Source organism: Phaenicophaeus curvirostris, chromosome 1 (assembly GCF_032191515.1).
Source record: "Phaenicophaeus curvirostris isolate KB17595 chromosome 1, BPBGC_Pcur_1.0, whole genome shotgun sequence".
Lineage (NCBI taxonomy): Eukaryota > Metazoa > Chordata > Aves > Cuculiformes > Cuculidae > Phaenicophaeus > Phaenicophaeus curvirostris.
Window position 1 is genome coordinate 130,190,389 of NC_091392.1, and position 23,623 is coordinate 130,214,011.

The following is a 23,623-nucleotide window of genomic DNA, read 5'->3' on the forward strand; positions in this document are numbered from 1 at the left end:
ACTGAAGGTGTGGGCAAAGAAACCTTAACTATAATTCCAGATTTCCTGCATATGTTACAGATGGGAACAGAGATAAAAACTGATTGATTAGGCTTAGACTAATTAGGATCAGAATTTGCCAGGATTAGCAACTTTGTATCTTCAAATTCTTAAAAGTGAGTTCTGCTGCATTGAAAAAAATGAAGCATAGAAATTGAAAAAAACCCCAACAACTTAGTTTTTATTTGCACGGTTTAGGCTTACACAAGAAAGTTCTGGCTACTTTCATTTGTACACAAATGGACAACATTCAGGGACAGAGAAGGATTTTGCACTTGTAAATTGTACTAATTTGGGAAAGAAAAACATGAAAATTGAGAGGATCCATGAGAATAGGATTTTTGCCAACAGACCCAGAGAAATAAGGTGGAAGTCCTTCTGAACAAAAGTTGCCATTTGTTCACTGGGAGGTTAGTGATGTTTGATTTAGACTGAGAAATTGTTTAAAAGTAAACAAAATTTCTCAGATATGAAACTCCTTGTGTGACTGACTCAATGAAATAGGTTGAACTGTGGTGGGGGGGAAATGAGCCCATGCAGCACCGCAATTTCCATGGCACGGAGACAACACGTGGCCTCCAGTGGGAAGCACAGCTCCCCAGACATGTGTTTTCAATATCTGTACTGTATTTGGCAACCCCTACTGCACAGCAGGCATTTGGGCTGTCCATTTCTTGCATACCATCATGGGCTTGGCAGATAAAAGGGGTGGGTTTGCAGTGTCCAGTATCCAGGGAGGTGAGCAGAAAAGTTGCCTGCAAACAACTTGCTCAGGACTAGTGCGGATCCACGTGTGCTCTATCTCTGCGGCTTTTCTTTGCAAATCCCCTCCAGGCAGAGTTTGCTCAACTAGTTGAACGGGCTCTTTCTGTCTTGTTTTTTTGGCAAAGTAAGAATTTCCTTCCTGATAAAAACGGACAGCGGGTGCCCCGATTGGACGCTGTGTTGGGGAGGATGTGACATCAGGCACATCTTTCGCTTCGCCGAATTGCTGGCTGCCTCCCCAGGCAGTCAGAGAGTTGTTTCGTTAAACCCCAGCCCAGGTACTCAAGTTTCTGCACAAAGTGCTGGCAGCACCCAGTCTGCTGCAAGACTGTTTGACTCGTGCACACAGAGTCTGCTTAATAAATTACTCCCAATGCTGGGGGCTCACTAGGGATGTTGGAATTTGAACTCTTGAGACCGGCTGTGAAGTGAAAAACCAGAAATTGGAGAGACGGGGCTGAGATGGATGATGAGGGAACAAACCAAAATGCCAGCAAATTGCAAGAAGCCGGAGGCCAGGCATCTGCAATGTCTCTACCAAACACACTGATGAGGGGTAAGTAAAGCTCCTGCCTCATCGTCAGCCTCCACCTCTGCCAGCAGCAGCAGCAAAGGATAGGGTTAGGCTATGGTGGCATGCTCATCCTCGTGTCCTACTGACACTGCATATCCACAGCCAGTCCCACACAATGTCCCCATGCCCTTGCACTTCAGAAGTAATTTTGATAAGCTGTGCCTATTTGATACTGAATTTGGTGGGGTTTTGTTTGGTTGATTTTTCTTTTTTCGTTGCATCACAAAAAATCGTCTGACTCCTTATTGCAGTTTGTACAAGCAGAAACAAATGCAGCACTTGTGCCACAGCACGCTGTAAAAGGTGTAACGTGCCTTATTTGGCTTAGATTAGTGACAGCTGGAAGCTCAGCACTGGTTCAGTTCCTCTTTTCATTATTTCTTTTCCTTTCCTTCCTCCTTCCTTTTCTCCCCTCCTTTCTTCTTTATCTTTTTCCTTTTCTCTTTCCCTTTTCTTTTTCCTTTTTTCTTTTTCTTTTTCTTTTTCTTTTTCTTTTTCTTTTTCTTTTTCTTTTTCTTTTTCTTTTTCTTTTTCTTTTTCTTTTTCTTTTTCTTTTTCTTTTTCTTTTTCTTTTTCTTTTTCTTTTTCTTTTTCCTTTTTTCTTTTTTCTTTTTCTTTTTTCTTTTTCTTTTTTCTTTCCTTTTTCTTTTTCTTTCTTTTTCCTATTTTTTTCCTTTTTCCTTTTATCTTCTTCCTTCATTCTTCTTTCTTCTTTCTTTTTCATTTTTTTCCTATTTTTTTGCTTTTGCCTTTCAGATGAGCAGACCAAAGTATTGTTATATAATCCAAGCCGCCAGCCCTAGCAAGTTCTGCAATGGCCACGGCAGTACAGTCACTTGTAACCAATGTTGTTGTGGTGATAAGTGAACAGTTATTCAGACAAATAGCTTCAATCTTATCGGTACCCTGTTGTACAGCCCAGAGCTATTGAAAATATGACATGGTGACAAAAGACAAGTAATTTAACTTCACATAACTGTTTACCTGGACGTGCTCCCTGTAGGTCTGTTTTTTGAGAAGCTACTCCTTCAGCATATGGCAAGTGCAGAGGGAATGAAGTAAATTAAGATAATGTGAATTTGCACTGCCCTTACTCTTTTCCTGGGATGTTCAGGATACTTCCATTCATACCAAATCAAAAATTAAGACTCTAAAACCATAATGCTAAGATTATCAGTGTATCTGCTGTGTCACATATTTGCATCCTGAGTCTGGTGTGGGAGAGAAAGGACAGTGATATTATTAACAGTGTTAATTGAAGCAGGTCCATACTGGAAATGAGCTCCAGCAAGATAGAGGCTGGAAGGATGGGAGCCCACCTGCCACACTGCTACGCACAGATAATTTGGTCCTTTGAGATTCAAAGTTCAGTCCATTCCTTTTTTGCCCGGCTGCTCCTTAGCAGAGATGATAATTTCTGCTGGTGATTTACAGAAGGAATGTAGCTGGCTTGGGCTATGTATATCACAAACTTTAGGGGAAGCCTTAGAATACAAAAAATACCATTTATAATACTGTTATATGTAATGCCATAGGCATATGTGTATGCAAGAGCATACCTCTGATGAAAGGATTTCAAAGCCCCTCGCAAGCTGTATGGAGCGTGACCGCTATGGAAAGAAACCAGCCTGGGGACAGACCTGCAGCATGAAACACTCTTCACATTTAGAAGCTGGAAAAAGATACTGTCAGCTGTCACCACAAAAACAAGTTCTCTTTTAGAAAGGTCCAGTGAATGCTTTCTAGTCCACCGGGGGCAGTCAGGGTTTGTACATTTTTGTGGTTATTCCTATAAGGCTCCCTTTATATACAACACTGTGCCAGTGTCCATGTGCCCAAGTGATGGCAGTGCAATCAAATTTGACCAGAAGTTCAGCATAACCTCTGGTCTGTCTGGGACTTTCAACTGTGAAAGGAGAGCTACGTGACCCAATACCACTGAAAGCCAGTGGGGTTTTGGATCTGTAGATGTTAAAACTATTGAGGACTGGCTCAGCTTGCCTGTGGACTAAGGCATGGGTAAATTTTAAATTTGGATAAACGGACTCATTCTTCTGTGGTAGGGCAGCTGTACGTATTTTTAACAATTAGAAATCCTTGATGCTCTAGTGGTACATAGAGTGAACACAGCTATGACACCTGGGTACACCAGCCTTGCTCCACCAGCCTTGCTCCTTGCCAGGCAGCTTCAGTGGGCAAAGTGTTTCGAGGACTTCACTGAAAGTCACTATTTCAGGATTTTAAAAGTCCATGGCCAGTTACCATTGGAGGCTTTAATCAATGCCTGTCAATGATGTCAACACTGATAATTTCTATTACGGATGGAGTGACTTCTCTGCTATGCAGAAGGGAAGAGTGAGCTACAGCCTCCCTCCTTGTCCAGGCAAGAAACACAAGCTCCATCCTGGAGCAGGCATCAAAAGGAAACTGTGTTTTGCTGGAGGGTGAAGGCCTGGGTGCAGGAACTAGAGAAATTCACCTTCCCTGCAGGGAGGCTGCCTCCCCAGCATTGCTTCAGGGTAGAAGTGTTTGCTTCAAACAGAGCTAGAGCAGGAAAAACAGCAGGTCAAGGCCATGCTGTTCATGGTGTCAGATTTGGAAGCCTGTTGTGGCAATTAGTGATCAGACAGGCCTTTAGACCACTTCTTCCCAATGCATCCAAGACTAATGTGAAGTTACTAAGCATCTCCACTGCTATTTAGAATTAAAGCCTTGTTTCTCTCAGTATAGAATTCCCAGCTGGATTACGATATGTTGGCACATCTTTTTATTTTCTGCTCTCATTTTGATGGTTATGTGGTCAACCTTTTAATTTGTTGTTAAGACTTTGCAAAATTGCAAGCTAATGGCCAATCTATAGATGGCTATGGTCTGGTCTTGCTCTTTTTTAGAGCCTGAGTAGAAACCTGTCTTCTCTCAAGCAAGTACTGAAGGGACAAATTTTGCACATGGATGTGATGGCATGACCATGCACCTCCTGCCTTGTCACATGAGTGCTCACACACTATTATAACAACTTAGTAGTTTACACAAAACCCCACCTATATTTGGCCAAAAAAAGAACAAGCTGAAGCTCAGAAAACTTGTTCCTGAATTTTTAGAATTAAAATAAACAGGATTCTTCTGCAACTCATGCAGATTGGGCAGTGGCATTCATTTCTAAATCGGAAGATAAAAAGCTTTTTTTGGAGCCTGGAAACTCAACCAGTGGTAACATAGGCAGGATCAGCAAGAACAACAGCACAGTCAGACAAGCATCATTTGACACACATCACTTAAAGAAAAGCTATTTTAGTCAACTAATAATACTGTGCTTTAATAATTGTACCATAGTTTGGTTAACCTTATGAGATCAGAACCACAGCTTCTGGAAATGTCTGCCCATTTGCTAAAGCTGAGGATAACTGTGAACCTACTAGAATTACATGTTTGTTGTGGGATATGGGCCATGGAAAACAGAAGGAGGCAAGCAGAGACCCAAATCCACAGTTTTCTTCCCAGAGAGTGCAGGAAGGACACTGTGCCTTGTGGCTGTGCAGGTCTAATGGTCCCAGGGCTGATGGTCCCTCCCAGCCTGCACTCCAAGGCATCTCTCCTTCAGAATTCAAAGCTGATAGCTGTTTGAACTGCATCCATCTGCAGGATATGCTGATCAAGTAACAGAAGCTTCAGCTGCCAGGTCTGCTTTCTGTCTCTAGTAATTGTCAGTCCCTGCCAGATACAAAGTAAACCTCCTTTCTGGCCCCAAGGTGCGTCCACCGATAACTTAGATCAAGTAAAGATAAACCTAGCATAAACCAGTGAATGATGTAGTATTTTATATAAGCCCTCCCCCTTCCCCTTCTCCTAACTAAGTAGCAGTCATAATCGGAGACAGGGAAAAGTGGAGGAATGTAGAAAATAATGAATCAACTGCTTGTCCAATCATTCCTGATGAGAACTCTTTTCTAAGGGCCTCCTCCCACCCACAGCTCATCCTCCTTCAGGACTCAAATCTACCCTAAGGTTATTTCTAGGATGTCGCTGGATTAGTACTCTGAGCTGGGAGCATGCTGAAGCATTGTCAGGGAAGTTACAAGAGGTGAAGTCCTGATTATTCTGCTAGGTTTTTATTTAATTACTTAATAAGATCTATCACAGGAACAAGCTGGGTTCCCTCTCGTGATGTGTATGTGACTGCTAACAAATTGAAAAGCTGCTTGTAATGGAGACATTTTTGGTTACCACAAAGGGAAACACTAAAATTTACCCTAGTTCAGTCTATCAATGAGCTATTGTTCCGAGAAAGTAAGATACAACGTGTACATATTTGCAAAAGTGTGAAATTCAGATTAGCATTGTGATATACGTCAAGTGGCTCAAAAATAGTGTGTAGTAGTAACAGAAACATCCTTTTGCCTACATGAACAACTCTAGGCAAATTTATTGCATACTCATAGATGTATTGCACAGCCGTTACACGAGCAAAAAGTCATGCTCCTACCTAACACATTTATGTAAGCGAAGATCTTCTGTGTGTGATAAACAACAGATTTCAGATACCACTATCTTCTGGTTGAGATTTGCTTAGTGAAGAATTTTTCATTCACAAAACCACTGTAAATCTTGCTATACTAGATCTTATCTTGCTTAAATGTAATGTCCTTTACTAAGCACGCTTGCAGGTGAAAGCAGTAGCCCAACAGCCTAGAAAATGGCTAACATGGTTTGTTGTCACCCCATTCAAGCATGTCATGGGATAGCCAGAAGTGATAGGATATTGGCCACAAGGAGTTCAGCTCTCTCATGCACATTCATACACGAGACAAGATCTACAGGTTTTACATAAGCACTGACATCATCAGCTAATCTGTAATAATTATTCTAAAGAATTATGGTGGCCTACTAGGTTTTATTGCCGAAGGCAGACTTCTCACTGTTAAGCATCCTGTTCCATGCACATGATCTAGTATCATCCCTTAAAATCTCAGCAACTTGTCCAAGTCAGTCATTGGAATTTTCTCTGTAGTTAGTGGAAGGAGACTGGGATGTCCCCGAAGAGTAGCAAAATGTATTTCTAAAAGAAGTTGGGTTACATGCCCTCTGGAAATGCTTCTCTTCCTTCCCACAGGGAACCTGGGCAGTTAATGTAGAATACACTGGGTTTTGAGGCAATGAATGCTGAAGGAGGGAAATGTTTCCCAGAAGGTTTATTGTTAGCTGGCTCCGAGCCATAAAATTTATAATACTGAAGAGCTAGTTCTATTAATATTTGTGTGGTTATATACATGCTGTACCTCTTTTTGTGGTTTCAAAAACACAGATAATACTATTACTACCTAAAATGTACTGCTGCACAGGCAAACAGCAAACACTGAAAACTGAAAGGCAAATTCAACTGGTAACACAACTTATCTCCTTGTACTTTGGTACCTTCTCTTGCTAGGTATTGTTGACTTTAGTCCAGCTCTTAACAGAGATAAATGATTTAGCAGCCATACCCTCTCCAAAACATAGAGCTAATTGGTAAAGTGTAATGAGCTTGTAAAAACAAAAGCTCTGGAAATAGTTCAAAGCAAAGGACAGGATCAGTCAGAGCAAGGTGATGTTCTGCAAATCCCTCTCACATCTTCTGAAGGGGAGCACAGCTGCTCAGCTCCTACATGAGATGTGTTAAAAACTCACCCAGAGAGAAATCTCTCTTCCTCCCGGCAGCTGCTCCAAGGAAAGCCTGATAGCTCGTATAATAAATTAGAGAGGTTTACTGGGGTCACACAGCTGAAGTAAAAAACACTGATGAAACAGTCCACAGAGCTGTTAGCCTTTTTCCTGTCTTTCTCTTTATACAGACTTTGTTTCAGACTGCTCTCCTTTACATGATGCCTCTATCCATGGGCGTCTGCTTACTCTGAAGAAACTCATCAAACAGGTAGCCCTCTGCTCGATTGATATAATCTCTGCTGGGTTCGTTCAGTTGTTGAATGCAGTCCATGCTTTACTGTGAAACCTCCAGGGTGAGAAAATCATGTTAACCAGAATGTTACATGTGTAAAACAGATTTTTTTTTTCTACAAGCAGTTCCATGTCTAGCACAAGCCCTGTGCACTAAGATGATATGTATTAAAATATTCTGGGTCGTCCTCTGATAATGGGATTGCGGTTGCTGGTCGGGATCCTGTTGCTGGTATCTCCAGCCAACGTGGAGATTCCTCCTGCAAACCTGTGTCTGCGAGCAGTGTTTTGTGCTCCAGCAAGGGGGCAGCTCTAGACCCAGACAAGGCTCCTGTTGAAGTTTCAATTCAGCCACCCATACATCCCCTAAAGTGCCTGAGAGTATGTTGGACCCCTCCTCCCACTGTAGAAGGGTGTGGCTAGGGAGAAGTGATTTCTGAACTTCACTGCTCTGTTTCTTAGAATTTCTTGGGTTTATCCTGTGGGGAAGTTACTGGGAAGGGAAAAGTTACTGGGAAGATATAAACTCTTCCAGCTTTACCTTCCAGAGTACCAAGATTGCTAGAAACAACAGATCCGGTAGAATCAAACCAACGGTTTCTAATGGAGGGCTGGATTTCCTTCAAAGCACACCATGCTCTGACCAAAGATCAGAAAACACCTTAAAAGCATTTCAGGATTTGACCCAGTCAGACAGCCACAGACTCAACAGGCAGGAGGTCAGAATGCTTGAGCACTGATGTAAGAAGGCAGCAGTCATGACCTTGCCAAGAACCATAGCAGCAATTTTTAAAGTACTTTTTTTTATTTCAGAGTTTGTTATTCATAGTCTAGTAGAAATAAAATTATGCTGAATTCCTAAAAGGATGTCTGCATTGTCCCATTGGACAGTCCACTGCCTGCAGCTTTCTGCACCAATGAGCAGCACGTAGAAGGCATGACCTCTGGTATGCTGTGCAACATCCATTCCAGCCAAAGCATCACAGCCTTTTTCTCTGTTAACCTTTTGAGATGAACAACTCCAGGCAGTTGAGGAAGGTGTGGTTACATAAAGTTTTAAGGGTTTTTTTTTGGTTTGTATGGGGGTTTAAGCAGTTGGTTGTAATGATATTTTCTATTAATTCATCAGGGGAGTGATGTGAATCTTGTTACAGCTGATCAGGTGTCTCCTCTCCATGAAGCCTGCTTAGGGGGTCATGCTGCTTGTGCCAGTGTCCTATTAAAACACGGTGCTCAGGTGAGTGAATGATGGACAGACCATTGTCTCCAGTATTAGTATGCTGTATTAACACTTTTTAATACTAAGTGATGTACTATTTCATGACAGTGTATCACTGTGATTTACACTCTGTACTTACTTAAGCTTAAAGTACATGTGTTGTAAAATGCAGTTCTTGATGAAAGAGTCCAAAAACTACAGTTATAAACACCAGTTACTATTATTATTTAGATGATGGTGCAATGTTCTCATAATTTACTGAAAGAATAAGGGGAAGATTCACTTGGAAAGGGTTTATAATAATGCAACAATTATGGGTGCATTTTATTTTCTGCACACACTAATCCTATTGGTGTCAATACAGAGCCTTAAGTAGAGGTGTAAGACTGTTAGGATCAATTAACTATAAAATCAGAAGACAATGGAAAAAAACCATGCAAATATGATAGTGAAACTGGCATCTCATGGCCTCTATTTTTCAAGCTAATGTTAAAATTATAGTGATTAAATAAATTAACTAATTATACACATATGACTTTAAAATCTTGTAGAAAAGGGTGGGCTGCACACTTTCAGCTAACAATGAACAATTTTAGGACAAAACCATGGTCAAATATTTTTTGGCTGAGATAACTGAGAAATAGGGACACATATAATTCTGTAACTTGGTAACTCCCTCAACACCCCAGAGTGGCACTGGTTAAACATTCTTTTGCAGCAGACCTGGGGGCAATTTTTCCAAAGTTTTTTCTTACTGATTTTTTTTTTTAAGAAAAACTTGTTATCCTCAGAAGCAGTAGGCATTTTTTTGCAAGAAATTAAATAAAAATTATTTAGAACCCTATTTTCTGTTGAGAAACTGAATAAAATTAATCTATTTTGAAATACAGAGAAAACAAACAAAAAGCCTTATTGTGTTTCTTTCCCCAGGTGAATGGAGTTACTGTTGACTGGCACACTCCGTTGTTCAGTGCCTGTGTCAGTGGCAGTGTGGATTGCTTGAATTTATTGCTCCAGCACGGAGCCAACCTACACCCACCCTGTGACTTGGCATCCCCCATCCATGAAGCTGCTAAGAGAGGTAACCTCATGGGCACCAGCACCACTTTTCATGTTACAAGAAATGTCTTGAAGTAGAAAAGAGGGATAAAGAAGGTAATTTTCTTGATCTGGGTCATGTGGTGCTCACTGAGGGTATCTCATCTGAGCACTCAGAGCTTGACCAAATTACACCACTCCAACAGAGGATTAGCTGAAAAAAATGCTTGCTCTCTAGAAGCTGACTTTTCCTTTATCTTTTTTAAGGTCATATGCAATGTGTAGAATTCCTCGCGTCCAATGGTGTAAATATAGATCACAACATCAAGCACCTGGGTACTCCTCTTTACGTAGCTTGTGAGAACCAGCAAGTGAGCTGTGCCAAGAAGCTGCTTGAGTCAGGTAAAAAGCAAAAAAAAAAAAAAGGATGGTGTACTTTAATCTTCTGCAACGTCTATCTTTGGATTTTCTTTGCATCAAAGATATGGAGGAACTCCTGCTTCGAGACCTGGAAAAGTTTTGCTCTTCATGGCAGCTCTCTGTTAAAGAGGGTAGCAAAATAACCAGGGTCTTCTTGATCCAGGAACCCAGCTTTACAACTCCCAACAAATTAATGGGGGATTCTGGATTTCACATGGCCAATGGTACCTTGAACAAACACCATCCTGTCCAGTGTCTCTGTGTGTGATGTTACAGTTATTTGAAGTGGGCAGGAAAAAAAATCCCTTTTTTTGATTTCCTCCTTCTTTACCCCAAACAGTTGACTCAATCATTTTTACGTATTATTTCTGCGAACATGTTTTAATTCCCACTGAATTCTTAAAAAGTATGAAACATTGCTAACACAGAAAAACGTTCAGCACTATTTACTTTGCATCAAAGAAACCCAACTATGAATCTAAGTACTTGGATAGTTATACATGACCATTTATTTCAATCTAGAGTAGTGCATCTCTTCTAACTAAAGGGGCAATATAACCTAAAGCAGCCACATAGCTAGTACAAAAATGATAGACCAACAAAGCCGCTTTGGAAAACATAAGCAAGCATCATGTACATCATCCAAAGATGGGCCATAGTTGGAGCTACATCTTTGTCCTTCTTCAAAATATCCATGTTTTAGGCTGTGGATAAAGGAGTTCCTCATGCATTATTTCTCCAGAATCATTTTCTTAGTCATAACCCCAGTCTTCCTCAACCAGTGAGGGCTGTGCAGATTCCCCAGTGTAAGGAGATCCACCTGTGGACGGATGCTACAGCATGTATGGTTTATTCAGAGAAATAGCAACTAGTGTAAGAAATGGAAATAAGCTACTACAGTCATTATTCTTCGTTATTATCTCTTGGTGTTCAGGAGCAAATGTGAACAGTGGGAAGGGTCTGGACTCCCCTCTGCATGTGGCTTCCAGGAATTGCAGTGTGGAGCTGGTGACGCTGCTGATTGACTTTGGAGCAGATATTTGGGTGAAGAACGCCGAAGGCAAGAGGCCAATGGAGCTGGTCCCACCCAGCAGCCCCGTAGGCCGACTTTTCCTGCAGAAAGAAGGTGCCTCTTAGCACTTGTTTTATTTGTTTACTTGGGATTCCTTACAGAAAAAGCACACAAACTGCTGCAAAAGAATGTGCTATTCCATGCTACAAGCACTATGAAGCAAGATAACTAAGCTTACTCCCATTTGCTGACTTACAGACAGCATGTTTTCTAGTGTCAGACTGTAGTGGCACACTAACAGTAGTAATGATATCAATAGTAAACCATCTTTCATCCTGCAGGCTGTGAATCTACTGCATTGGGGCACAGTTGTATGGAACTTGCAATATTAGGCAAAATAGAATTTAAGGTGAAAAACCAAGCAAAATGCTTCTTAGAAAGTAACGGTGGCTTTTTCTAATTACCTGAAGCAATGAATTCAGTGAGAGTCTCTCAGTTTCCTTGTTTCTGAGATGGAGTAAATCAAGGCATTTTACCTGGAACACGCTGACAAATGCAAGCAGAAAAACTTCTATGATGGGAGTTGAGACTAGCTGGTAAGCGCTAGGAAGGGGATCTTTGGTTATACAGTATGCTGATGGTCAGATATGTGCCTGATATTGGTCTCAGCATAAATGCAAAATTTCAACCAGAAAATTATTCATTCATATTATACTGAACGCCAAAAAAATGTATTGAAAGGCGCTGTGCCCTTTATTTTTATTGTTGGGTCAAGTTCTTATGTAGGTGCAAAAGTATCTTTAAAATGAAAGACACTATATTAGTTTTTTTGTGAGGATTAAGGAAAATTGCACAAGAATGATGTAACAAATATGTATATATGTATATGTATTTACAAACTAGACTTTTTTTAAAGGCTAACATCATGTGCTGAATAGTCCAGCAGTATTAAACTGTAGGCTTAACCTTTAGGAAGTGCTTATTTTCTATTTGTAAATGAAATAGTTCCAAGTCCATTTTATTTTGTTGGTTATGAATACTTTAATGAATTATGGAGAGAAATCTTACTGATCTTCAGAAAAATTAGAACAAGGTCTCTTGTGTCTGATTATAGGCATACTTTCTTTAGATGTTCTTTAGATGTTCTCATTCAGATGGTAAACTATACACATTAGTAAATAATCAGGATTTTCATAATTTTAAACAAATTGCTGATGTTATGGTCTATGACTCTCATTATTTCAGTTACATGTTGTTGTGATTCGTTTCATGAACAGATTTATACCAAGGTAAAAGTGGAATAATAAAATGAAGAACCAGGCCCTGCTTGAAATAATTACACCAAAAAAAAGCGTCAAAGCAACCTTGTTGTGTTGTGCATGTTATGTATCAGCAACAGATATTTGGTTTCCCAGTCTAATCTATGGTACACAGAGTGATGATCTTTTCGAGTTCTAATCCCTGCTGTGTTAGATTCCTGACTCTTGTAGCACTGTGTGTGTCCTGTTTATTTGAGATAAAAAAAAAACATTTTGGGCACACCCTGCAGAGCTGCTTGGGCTGAGCTGACAGCTCAGGCAGTAAGGGATTTTTCTAAGTGAAATTCAGTAGTCAAAATCAGAAAAGACAAATGTCTGAAGGACATTTTGTGGCTGAATAGTGTTTAGCTCATGTTGTCCAACCTGCCCTTCCTCTATTAGGATCATGTCTGATGGGCAGCTGATGTCTGACTTAGTTGGCTCTTTGAATGGTTGCAGCATGGAAGAATAGTGCAACCATCACCCATCTGGTTTCATGTATTGCTTTGGTGAAGTGCTGCAGGGATTAGTCACCTTCCAACCACCACGGCTGAGCTGCTGCTCTCCTGTTCCAGTTCCACACACAGCTCTTCTCCTCCCATGCCGTAGATGCTGGGGGGCAGCAGTCCTATGCTCATGGCCAGGGCAGTAGAGATAAGGTGGTGAGTGAGTCAACCAAGAGTTTCACCTTTACAGTTTTGGGGTGATAAAGCCATATGTGTAACTTCTTCCCTGATTCTTTCTCCAGGCCCACTATCCTTGATGCAGTTGTGCCGTCTGTGCATCAGGAGGTGCTTTGGACACAAGCAGCATCAAAAAATAACTGGACTTCTCCTTCCGGATGAGCTGAAACATTTCCTTCTCCACGTTTAAGTTTCATTTCCAAATGGTGCCTTTAATACAGCAAGGTTTGTTGAGAAAAGTGTTCTCTCAACAGCAGTATGGCCAACGTCTGCAATGATAATTTATGATAGCTGCTGGTACAAAGTAAAGCCCTGTGTCCAAGAACCACAGGGCTGGCCAACTCACTCAGTCGTCATAGCCACCACCCCTGGCAAATCCATCATTTGAAGCTTGAAAATGGGACTTGAGAGCCTCTTGGAAAGTGTAGAAAATGAGCACAGCATTTTAAAATAGATCTCTTGATTCTCTGTATCCTGGCATAGTTTCAGAGGGCTTGTGTTTGACAGCCCCTTACAAAGAAACACACACCCTGGTCCAGCGCTAACAGCACTTCACAGAGATATTAAGAATATTAAGAATAGCTACATTCTCTCTGTAAGCAGCACACACGTGCCTGTCATCTGTGGGTGCTGTACAGGCAAGGCAAGGGAATCCAACTGGACAGAGCTGCAAAGCAAGAGAGGCCTTCTGATAGACATTATTTATTTTCTAAATATGAGCACTAACCAACAATCATCTGCATTTAGGCCAGTATCTGAAACTCATGTTTCCGTCATGACATCAAGTAGGTCACTGCAGGTGGCACCTCCTACAGTGGGGTAAAGTTTTTAATCATCCATTTCTAAATCCCTTATTCCTGATGTTACACTTCAGTACTACATATTTTCTCCTTGTAGCATACTATTTTTCAAGGAAATAAGCTGACAGGTTATAAATTGTAGGCATTGAGTCCTCCCTCTTTCTGCCCTGAAAGTTAGGTGAAATTTCCTAAGCATTTCTTACTGTGCATTAACTTCTATTCCCTTTCCCCACTCAAGAAAAGAGATCACCTTAAGTGTGAGATAATTTATTTTCTTGGAGATGTGCCACATCATTGTAGTGTTTTCCATGGGAGTGGTAATAATGGTACCTCTAATGTGTGTTAATAAAACAAGTAATGAAAATACTGAAATAAAATCCATTCCAAAGTAAAAAGATAATGGATAATTTTGCCCCCCTTCCTGGTTGCTAAGCTGCTGGCTCGGTGTATGTGTCCCTCAAACAAACATGACAAGTGGTTCTTATTCCACTGACATAGTAAGAACAAATATTTCTTCCAGCTGAACTTTAGCACTGTGTGTTTTGCTTTCCCTTGCAGAAACACATCCTGCTGCCACAAACCGAAGTGCGGTTATGACCACTCTGTGCTCTCCCGAGAGCTCCCATGGGAATACTGTCTGCCTGATACGTGGAGGAGCGAGGATGCTGAATCTCTGGCTCTTGTGCCTCCTGCCCTATCCCCTCTCCAGCTCTGAACCAGGTGCATCTGCATTACCTGGGAGCAGCAGTGCACCCACCTCCTTCCCTGTGGGCTACTGCCACATTGCCCCAGCATCAGAGGGGCAGACCAAGCACTTTGTTGCTTTTGGAGATGCTTCTTTTTCATTTCACTGTGGAGTCCCCTGCAAGAATGGGCTTGGTGTGTGAGAAGTGTGATGAAATCTTTAGCGCAAGCAATGATATACACAGAGACATCATCTTGAATGTGAAGAGACCAGCAGCCTTCAAATACACAAACCCATTCTGATATTTGCTAGCGTGCCAGTGTGCACAGTGCAAGCCTCCTTTCACATATGGAGAGTTTAAAAGAATGGATGAAATGCTACCTGCATGCATATATTTGATGTAAATTACAATTCAGATGCTCAGCTGGATGACATGACTGCTGGTTATAGGTATCGAGTATGATGGTTTGGCTTTTTTGTGCTGACTAAGAACAGCAAAAGCAAATCTGCTGGTTTTGTGGGACACTAAATTGTACCCTAAGGGGAAAAAATGACAAACAGAGTTAGGCCCATAACTCCCCTTGTGATAGAGACAGATCTTTGCTGATCTGACCAAATTCATCACACGTAACTTGAGCCATATAAAAATTCACTGGCTGGTTTAAGATGGCCATCTGTATACTTTGCCATCTGATGAGGAAGGAAAACAGGCACCTGTCTTCATAGGCTGGAAGAGTTCTTGGATGGGAAAGGTGGACTCTTCTAAAGTCAGTGCCTTGGTTAAGCTAAATCTGCATTGAACGGACAGGAAACAAACAACAAGCCTAGCCCTTACCTTTTGAAGACTAAAGAGTGAAGAATACCTGCTTTAGGCTTTAGTGACACATTTGAAAGCTGAAGACCCAGCTTATTATATTTTAAGTGATGAAGAACCAATTTTTTACATTCTAGTTTTATCATTTGCCCTTAAGCATCTCATTCTGTAGGTTCAGCCAATGGCTTTGTAGGAACACTGCTAATACCAGGAGAAAATTGCTCTGAAAAGGTGGAGAGAGTGTTGCTTCTAGATTGCTTTTCTTCTGTGTGACTCTGTTTACTTGAATCCCTCTGATCAACTGTAATTAGGATGAATTCTTTATGCTTGGCTTGTACAATCTCAGTATGTTTTCTTATTTATTTTAATAGAAGTTGTGATCAACACTGGTGAATTACAGCTTTATGCATTTTTTCAACATTCATCCAGTTATAAACTGTAAAAGTTCTACAAGACACAAATTGTATAAGCTCATTATAGGTGAGGTTTGGATTTTCTTTTATATTTAAAACTATTTCAAAATAATGTAGGACTTGAAATATTTTCAGGAATATATTATATCAGATTCCTTGCTAATATTTTGTTAGCAGTTTAATGGTAGTCAACCCACAATTGTATAGGATATTTCCTCAAAAATAAATGATTTATACTCTTTTTTAAAAAATTTCATTTGTTTTTATAATGATACCAAAAAAATTGTGGATTGTATGATATTAAGGTGTTTGGGACTGAACTCTAATTGTTTGCAATCCTGCCTACAGGCAGGTAGAGTACAAAATAAATCCTTCAAATAAATCTGTAGTAAAGATAAGTCTAAAATGCAAATACTGTGCAAATCTTGTTTTTTGCTGATGTTTTAAAGTAGAGTTGGACTCCTGCAATTCTTCTACTCACTTGAGGGTAGTGAAAAAAAGCCAGAGATTTCATAAAGTAGGAAAAGATGTAAATTAGCGTGGTTAACATCTTTAATTTGTTTTGGGGTTTCTTCATTAATTTGCGTCAGTTTGTTTCTCCTGCCTCCTCAACAAGAGTCACGTGAAACAACACAACAGGAACCCTGTACTTGAAGTGAGTGCATAGAGGTCCCTGTACAGTCAGAAGTCCTAGGGGTGTCTGCCAGCATCCAGTGCATACACTGTGGGGCTGGAAAGAGGTGGGAGGGCAGTAATTCCCTCTCTGTTAGATGCATCCTTGGTTGTCTCTGTTCAGAGGGACCCACTGAAAGAGAGAGAACAATTCCAGCAAATTACTCTACAGTCTGTTGTTTCTGCTGAGTACAGAGCTGCTTAAGAAACCCGTGGAAATAAACAATGAATACCTCACAAAAGAAGACAATTGATTTAAGCCAGAAGGTCCACAGCTGCCCCACCCATTTCTCACCACTTCATTTTATTCTCTTAGTTGGAACCCACAGGAATCCTAATTTAGTAAATGTGCTATATAGCTTTGGCAAATATACAGAGAATGTCCTTTTGCCTCTCTGTTGACATGAATTTATTTCAAAATTACTAAGAAGGAAATAAATTTTACTTTGCTAGTTTAGCAAAATGGAACAGATCAGCTGCAAAACAGCAGATTAGCGTTGCTAGAAGAGAGAAAAGAGTGCTGGTATCTCTAAACTGGGATATATTCAATTCCCCTCAGACTCATATTCTTGAGAGTCACAGGTCCAGGACGTGTTGCTCCTGAAACCACTTTCTCTTGCTTAACACATGCTCTGTATCTGTCAAAATGGAAACTACTTTGCCCTGCAGTCCCAGCTTGCACCCTGCTGGCTTTGGATAAAAACTCCCCGGAGTTATTTCTCTGCATATCAAACAACTATTTGTCATTCCTTAATACATTGCTCAGCTCACTGCTCCAAGGGATACTCACTTTCATGCACATAGGCAGCATTTGATGCAGAAGTGCTCTCTAGGATGCCTCAGGGAGTCCACTTTTCTTTAAAATGACAGCAGTGAACAATTGCTGGGAAGAGAAATGTTTCAAATTCTTACATCCCCACTCAACATGGTAATCCTTATTCCAGCTGTACCTGAATGTTCAAGTAGCAAACCTGGACAATACCTGGGTCACGTAACCATACAAAAAGGGCTTGTTTCTTTTCTATGCCAGATGAAACCTGTACTTTCTGAACTACTGCTCGTTTTATTTTCAAAGGCCCTGAAACCCATTAATCATCACTGATTCCAGAGACACAGGATTAGTTGCATAGCTTTAGCACCTGTGAGGTAAAATTGAGTTTGATATCTGTCAGCTATTTCACTTCACATATTAAACTGTGGAGACTCTGCTGAGTCTGGGGCTTTTGAAATCCCTAGAGCTTTCCTTTGTATGGTCTGAAAAATACAGCAGTAGCAGTTAAAACAGTTCTTTGTTTCATGAAAACATGCTGACTGTGAATCCCAAAGGTTCATACAGACCCTGGAAAGATGTTACAAATATGACAAGTATAGGATTGCTTCATTGTCATTGAAACTGCACTTTTTATCAAATTATTTGGGGGAAAGGGAACTGTGTTGGTCTTGTCTTTGACTAAACATGTCTCAAAACAGGAACTGTTTGTGTTGCAAACCTCTGCATGGAGTGAAGCTCCCAGAAAGTGATTTGCTCTCCACAGTGCTCCCAGAGGGTGGGTCACACTATACAACTCTACTTTTGTGCCCTCCTGATAAGCACGAGGATTGAGGCTGACAAACTATCCCTTCCAACTGTTTATACATGATTTTTCCCTCCACTTTTCCAAATCCTTCAACAAGAATTATAAATCTTTCTTTCCGTAATAGCTGCACTTGTGGGTTCAGAGCAGGCTACAAAGGTATTTTTGCTCTTCAGCTAATCAGACCTCAGTAAGCACAAGGTAGTTTTTTCTCTTTCTCAAGCTATAATTACTTCTATTATCTCTGAGGCTATAAAGTAAACAAAACTAGCCCCAAGCAGTTCAATTCAAATCAAGGGAATTGTTCATTTTTCTTTCAGGAACAGAACAAAACATACAAAAATCATTACGCACTAGGTGGTCTATTGGGACATATTCTTTAGAGGTGATAGAAGCAAATTCAAATCCCCTCCTCAAATGAAACAGATTCAATCTCTTATTGTTGCTATCCCTCATGCTTTGGAGACAGATCCTCCTTATATTTTGGTGAATGTAAGCATCTCTCTCACCCAATTTATCTAACAAGACTCTGATTTGAATCCACTAGTAGTTTCTCACTGATAAGTGTCTCAGTACATAAGAGCATAAGACTGGATGTTTGGACTAAGGCATCCCTGGGGTGGGGACTGGAAGCCCTGAGGGGGCTGAAATGGAATCTAGGTCCATGGGCAGGTTGAGGAGAGCCTCAGAGTACTGCTGTGGGGCAGTAAGGGCTGGTGGTGCCTTCAGGGTTTGGACATATGGGTAGCCTTGCAAATTCTCAGCATGCATGCTATTATGTCGAGGGGAGATCCATAGCTCCAGCATATATTTTGTGTATGGATAACTCCCCCGATTTGTTCTGCAAGAATTTCCAGCTAATTTTATCTCAGAAAATGAGCAATTGTTCCTTACTATCTCCTTGGTACTCCCTTAAAAGTCCTTTATTTCATCCCTCCCTCATAGTCTCCTTTTTTTTTTCATTTTCCCCAGGCCAGATGCCCAGTGTCTTTACACACTTCTTGGACAGAATCGGGGTGACTTAAATATTGTGGTAAGATTTGTAAATAAAGTATCCTTCCACCCCAAAAAAATGGCCAGGGCTATCTGCTGTTTCCAGGCTGCTTTCCTTGGGTGCCCTGTATTGTTTCTGAGATACCACTGTGTTCATAGCTTATATAACTGGGCAGCTTAACCCAAAAGAAATACCTAGTGAAAACACTCTCAGGTCAGTTCCTGAAGCGTTTTTTTTATTTTCACATGATCTCTCCTTTCAGTTATCTCGTTCCATCAACATGATCTTAATTGTTTTGCATGCTTATTCTGGGTTAAAGGGTGACTGCTGCATGCAAAGCTCCAGCAAAGGACATCCCGCGGGGAGCTCATCTTTTCCTGAGATAAGGAAAAGGGATAGTGGCTGATCCTTGTGCACAGTCCAGAGTTTGTGTCTGCTCTTTCATCAGGGGAGGTTCAGGCTTGACATCAGGAAAAAATTTTTCACAGAAATGGTCGTTGGGCACTGGCAGAGGCTGCCCAGAGAGGTGGTTGAGTCACCTTCCCTGGAGGTGTGTAAGGGATGGGTGGATGAGGTGCTGAGAGTCATGGTTTAGTGATTGATGGGAATGGTTGGACTCGATGACCCAGTGGGTCTTTTCCAACCTAGTGATTCTATGATTCTATGATTCTCTTCTGTATGCCTGGGCAGCTGAGCAGAGAGGCAGTCAAGCAAGGTATTCCTTTCCCCTTAAAGCACAACAATTAAAAGCCCCCAGACTCCCAGTTCCGATATGAACCAGGACAAAAAGCTAAACATTAAGAGACATGTGGGATAGAAGTAACTAAATACAATTCTGGCTCAGGAGGCTGTGATAGGAATTTATGGCTTTTCCCCTGCCACAGCAGCACCCTGGCGCTAGCTGCCTGATGCCCCAGGACCAGGACCCCTCCTAGGGCAGGAGGATGAGGGACTGAAAAGTGACTGGCATTTGGGGCTGTCAGCTCTGCTGCCTCTGCCCTCTCCTCAGGACAGTTCTAGGTTTAGCCAGCAGATGGTATTGCTGGCACACGCCTCTGCAGAAAAAGTCGACAAGAGGAATAGAATTTAATTTAGGGGGAAAAAAAATCGAGCTAGGAGAGTTGAGGTGCTGGGAGAAAACACAACCTCGGGTTCACATGGACCAGGGAATCACCATCGTACCTTCATCCATAAGCTGTACAACTTTCCTTTTTTACTGTACTATTATTGCCCAGGCTTTCTGCATCGATTCTCTGAAAGTGGAATTCAGCAGGATGCATGCAATGCCCAAGGTTCCTCTTAACTGATGGATTAACTGTGCTTTGTACTTATTGTATTTTTATGGTGAAGACTAAAATTTTTACCATTCATAGGTGCTGTAAAGAAAGCACTGGACAACTCTGAAAAAGAAATGAATGCAGGTGTTCTCGCTTGGTTACTGCTTGACAATGACCTGACAACTAGAGGTGTCCCACAGCACTCCCAGTATCAGAAAGGTCTGATGGTTGACTTAGGTTTTTACACACCAATTTGCTCTAAGATATTTTCCCTTAACAACCATTAACAATTCACAGAAAAAAATATCGGTTCCAGAAAATGGACCATCTATACCTACTGAAATTATGTATATAATACTTAACCAATTAGACACTGAAATCTGGTTTGATGTTCAGAATGAGTACTTACTGGAGAATATCCTTAAAATTCCTTTTTCTCTTCTAAGGAAGTAATTACTATTGCTAATTTCCTAATTTCACAGGCTGACTATACCACTTTCTAGACAGCAGCTCTAGGCAAGAGTCTTTCCTGTAATTTATTTTGGGTGAGAGTGCTCCTTGGAGCCTTCTCCTAAAAAGCATGCCATTTGGTGTCACAGCCAGGACTGATCACATCTGTGCTCCATGCTGTGCAGTGACTTTGATTTCAAGGAAATGTCTTATTTTTGGTGTCCTTTCTACAATATTTTGTTTATTCCACTTTCCACAACCTGCAGCCCAGGAGATGTATGCATTGCACATGATGATCTAATCCAGTCTTGTGTCTTAGAAATAAATGCCTTCACATACTGACTACATGTGGACCGGGCCCTTTAACAGTAATATATGCCATGAATTGTTATGCCAGATTTTCATGCATCCCTCTAGGTAGGATAATTTAGTAAGATATACAAGTGACTATGTGAAGATGTGCATTTGCCTTATGCAAAAGGAAGAAGTTACTTTGACAGTGCTTTCATTTCTCTGAATTTTCTACAAGACCTGCCTAGAATACTACAAATATCAGTGAGAGAAAGTGTAGGGAGCAGGAACAGCATCGTGAACTTAGTATTTGTGCTACATCAGTACAGCAAATTGCAGCAGGATGATGTATGTAAGACGCATAGCTCCTTCACCAGTTTCCTCTGGCTTCACAAAAGCCATAAAGGAAAGGAGGCAGGAGCTCTGTTTTGCTCCGTATCACCTGCATGACTCTGGATTCACTTTATTAGAAATCAGCCTTGCAGCTTGAGCTCTTGAGATGGGAAATGTTGTACCAGCCAAGCAGAAATCATGTACCACAGCCATGTAAGATATTAAGTGACACATATTTTATCATTAAGCTCCAGCTATGTTCATCTTGAGGCTGCTGTTCCCTCAACAGCACTGTATTTTGTGTGCTGGTTAGTAATACAGAATCACAGAAACATTTAGGTTGGAAAAGACCTTTAAGATCATCAAGTCTAACCATAAACCTAACACTGCCTGGGATGAACAGCCTAATTTCGTATTACACATCAGCTTTCAAAGCTATGTCAGCTGATGGTAAAAGCATAGTGTTTTAACCACCATTTTCGGCCTTCTCAGACTTCTATTAAAGTGCAGATAGTCGAATAAAACCAGGGTAAAAAAAAGTTTTCTTGGTGGAATTTTGTACAAATGACTTCTGTTCTCTTTTCTGATCACTTTAAACAATTTTCTCTATAAGATCCAATTCTTCTTTCCACAAATGCACTTACTGACTCATATCCGTGGAAGCACCTTGCCTTCCGGCTCCTTTTCCTGGCTCATCACATGTATTTATTGCTGCATTTCTCTGAAGCAATTTCATTAAATTCTACTCTATGGCTATCCCAGAAACCCACTATTGGTATACAGTGCCCTTTCATAACAAGTGCAAGTTCATTCTGTTTCTTAAATTTTATTAATCTGTTTCAATAATTTAAAATGAAAAAAACAGTTAAGTTACTGCAGGATTTTGTCTCTTTCCATTAACAGCAAAATAAACCTAATTTCCTGCAGCTTTCTGCTTTATAGCTCAAAGCTTTGGTGTGGATTACTTTTTTGAGAGCTATTATGATTGCCCACAGGCAGAACAAGTTCAATAAAACATCAACTGCTGAATCTCCAAAGAAACATTCATTGGGGAAAAACTTACCGCTCTTTGTTTTCAGCATTTTGTAGTTACTTAAGAGGCATTTCTATTCCTTTAGCCTCATGAAAGGTGACAGTTAGCATTAGTATTTTTAAAGTGCCACAAATATGAGGCACAAATGTGAACATTGCTGTAGGATTCGGAAAATACTTTTGAAGGTGTACTAAAGGTAGATTAAAAAAAAAATATGCTGAGACCTATACATTGGCTCAAAGGCACTTTTACATCCAAATGCTGGCCACAAATAAGCCTGAAAATAGACATCTGTAATTCTGGTAACTACTGTTCATGTTCTAAATGGCATAGTCACACAACTTCTCTTGAAATCTAGACCCTCAAAGCTATTTAAATGCCTTTGTATGCAAATATTGCTTGGACCACTGTGTGAATGAGAGGTCCTATGGACTGATGACAATGCCCATAGTCTAGTGGCATGTTCACTACCTTATGTAGTCCTGCTGCATTTTCAAACACATTTCAAGAATTAGCTGAAAAGAAATCTCAAAATTCCACAGCATAAAGCGTACAAGTGTACCCGGTGGTTCCTGGATCCCGTACAGGCAGCTTTCATGACTGTAGGACACTTTGTTCCTCTGGAGTGTGGATGAACTGAAGATTTAGGTTCACATATCTGCACTTGCATGGCAGAATTTCATCCATATGCCAATGCAGGACATGGTGAAACTGGAAGTAAGGATGTGAATGTTTCATAATCATTAAAAAGGAAGCCCATGGTTGGTTTGGCTTCACTGAGTCTGAAGAGCATCTGAGCCTGAACAGCACATCCTGATTTCTGCTCCACACATTTTCAGCATCAGAGATCAGGCTGGAGAATGCTTTTGCTTCCTTCAGACCACTGTGACTTCATATCTTTCCCATGAGGAGGGAGGGAGGTTCAAAGTGGAGATAGTATTTACTTTAATCTCATCCACCAGAGAGGAAGAATGATGTTTCGTGTGTATCTGAACCAGAGGTATGGCCAGATGATCAGATTGTAGATGTTATTCTCAGAACAGCTGAGAATCATAGGCTATTAACAGGCCTTACCTATCTAAAAAGTGCAAAGTTTTTGTAAGTTTATTTATCTGGTAGGTGAGTGAGCAAGGAAAGGATGCCAAGCTGTCATTAAAGGAATCAGAACAACTTGGCTGGCTTGTGTCATGAAGTAGTGGATGTCACGCTTCTCCCAGAGAAACAAAGTGAATATATGACAAAAAATACTAGTGGAGAAATTAAAAAGAAACAAAACATTGGTCCTACAGCTTTTTTTGAGGAGGAAGA

General features: G+C 40.7%; 1 protein-coding gene across 1 annotated transcript; it reads left to right on the top strand.

Annotated features, from left to right (window-relative positions):
- The first annotated feature begins 1,021 nt into the window (after positions 1-1,021).
- On the top strand, positions 1,022-15,246 carry ASB9 (ankyrin repeat and SOCS box containing 9). Its single transcript, XM_069874512.1, has 7 exons — positions 1,022-1,360; positions 7,207-7,286; positions 8,439-8,546; positions 9,459-9,609; positions 9,834-9,968; positions 10,921-11,112; positions 13,045-15,246. The coding sequence occupies exons 1-7, from the start codon at positions 1,267-1,269 to the stop codon at positions 13,167-13,169; spliced, it is 885 nt and encodes a 294-aa protein (XP_069730613.1). The 5' UTR covers positions 1,022-1,266; the 3' UTR covers positions 13,170-15,246.
- Positions 15,247-23,623: the final 8,377 nt, after the last annotated feature.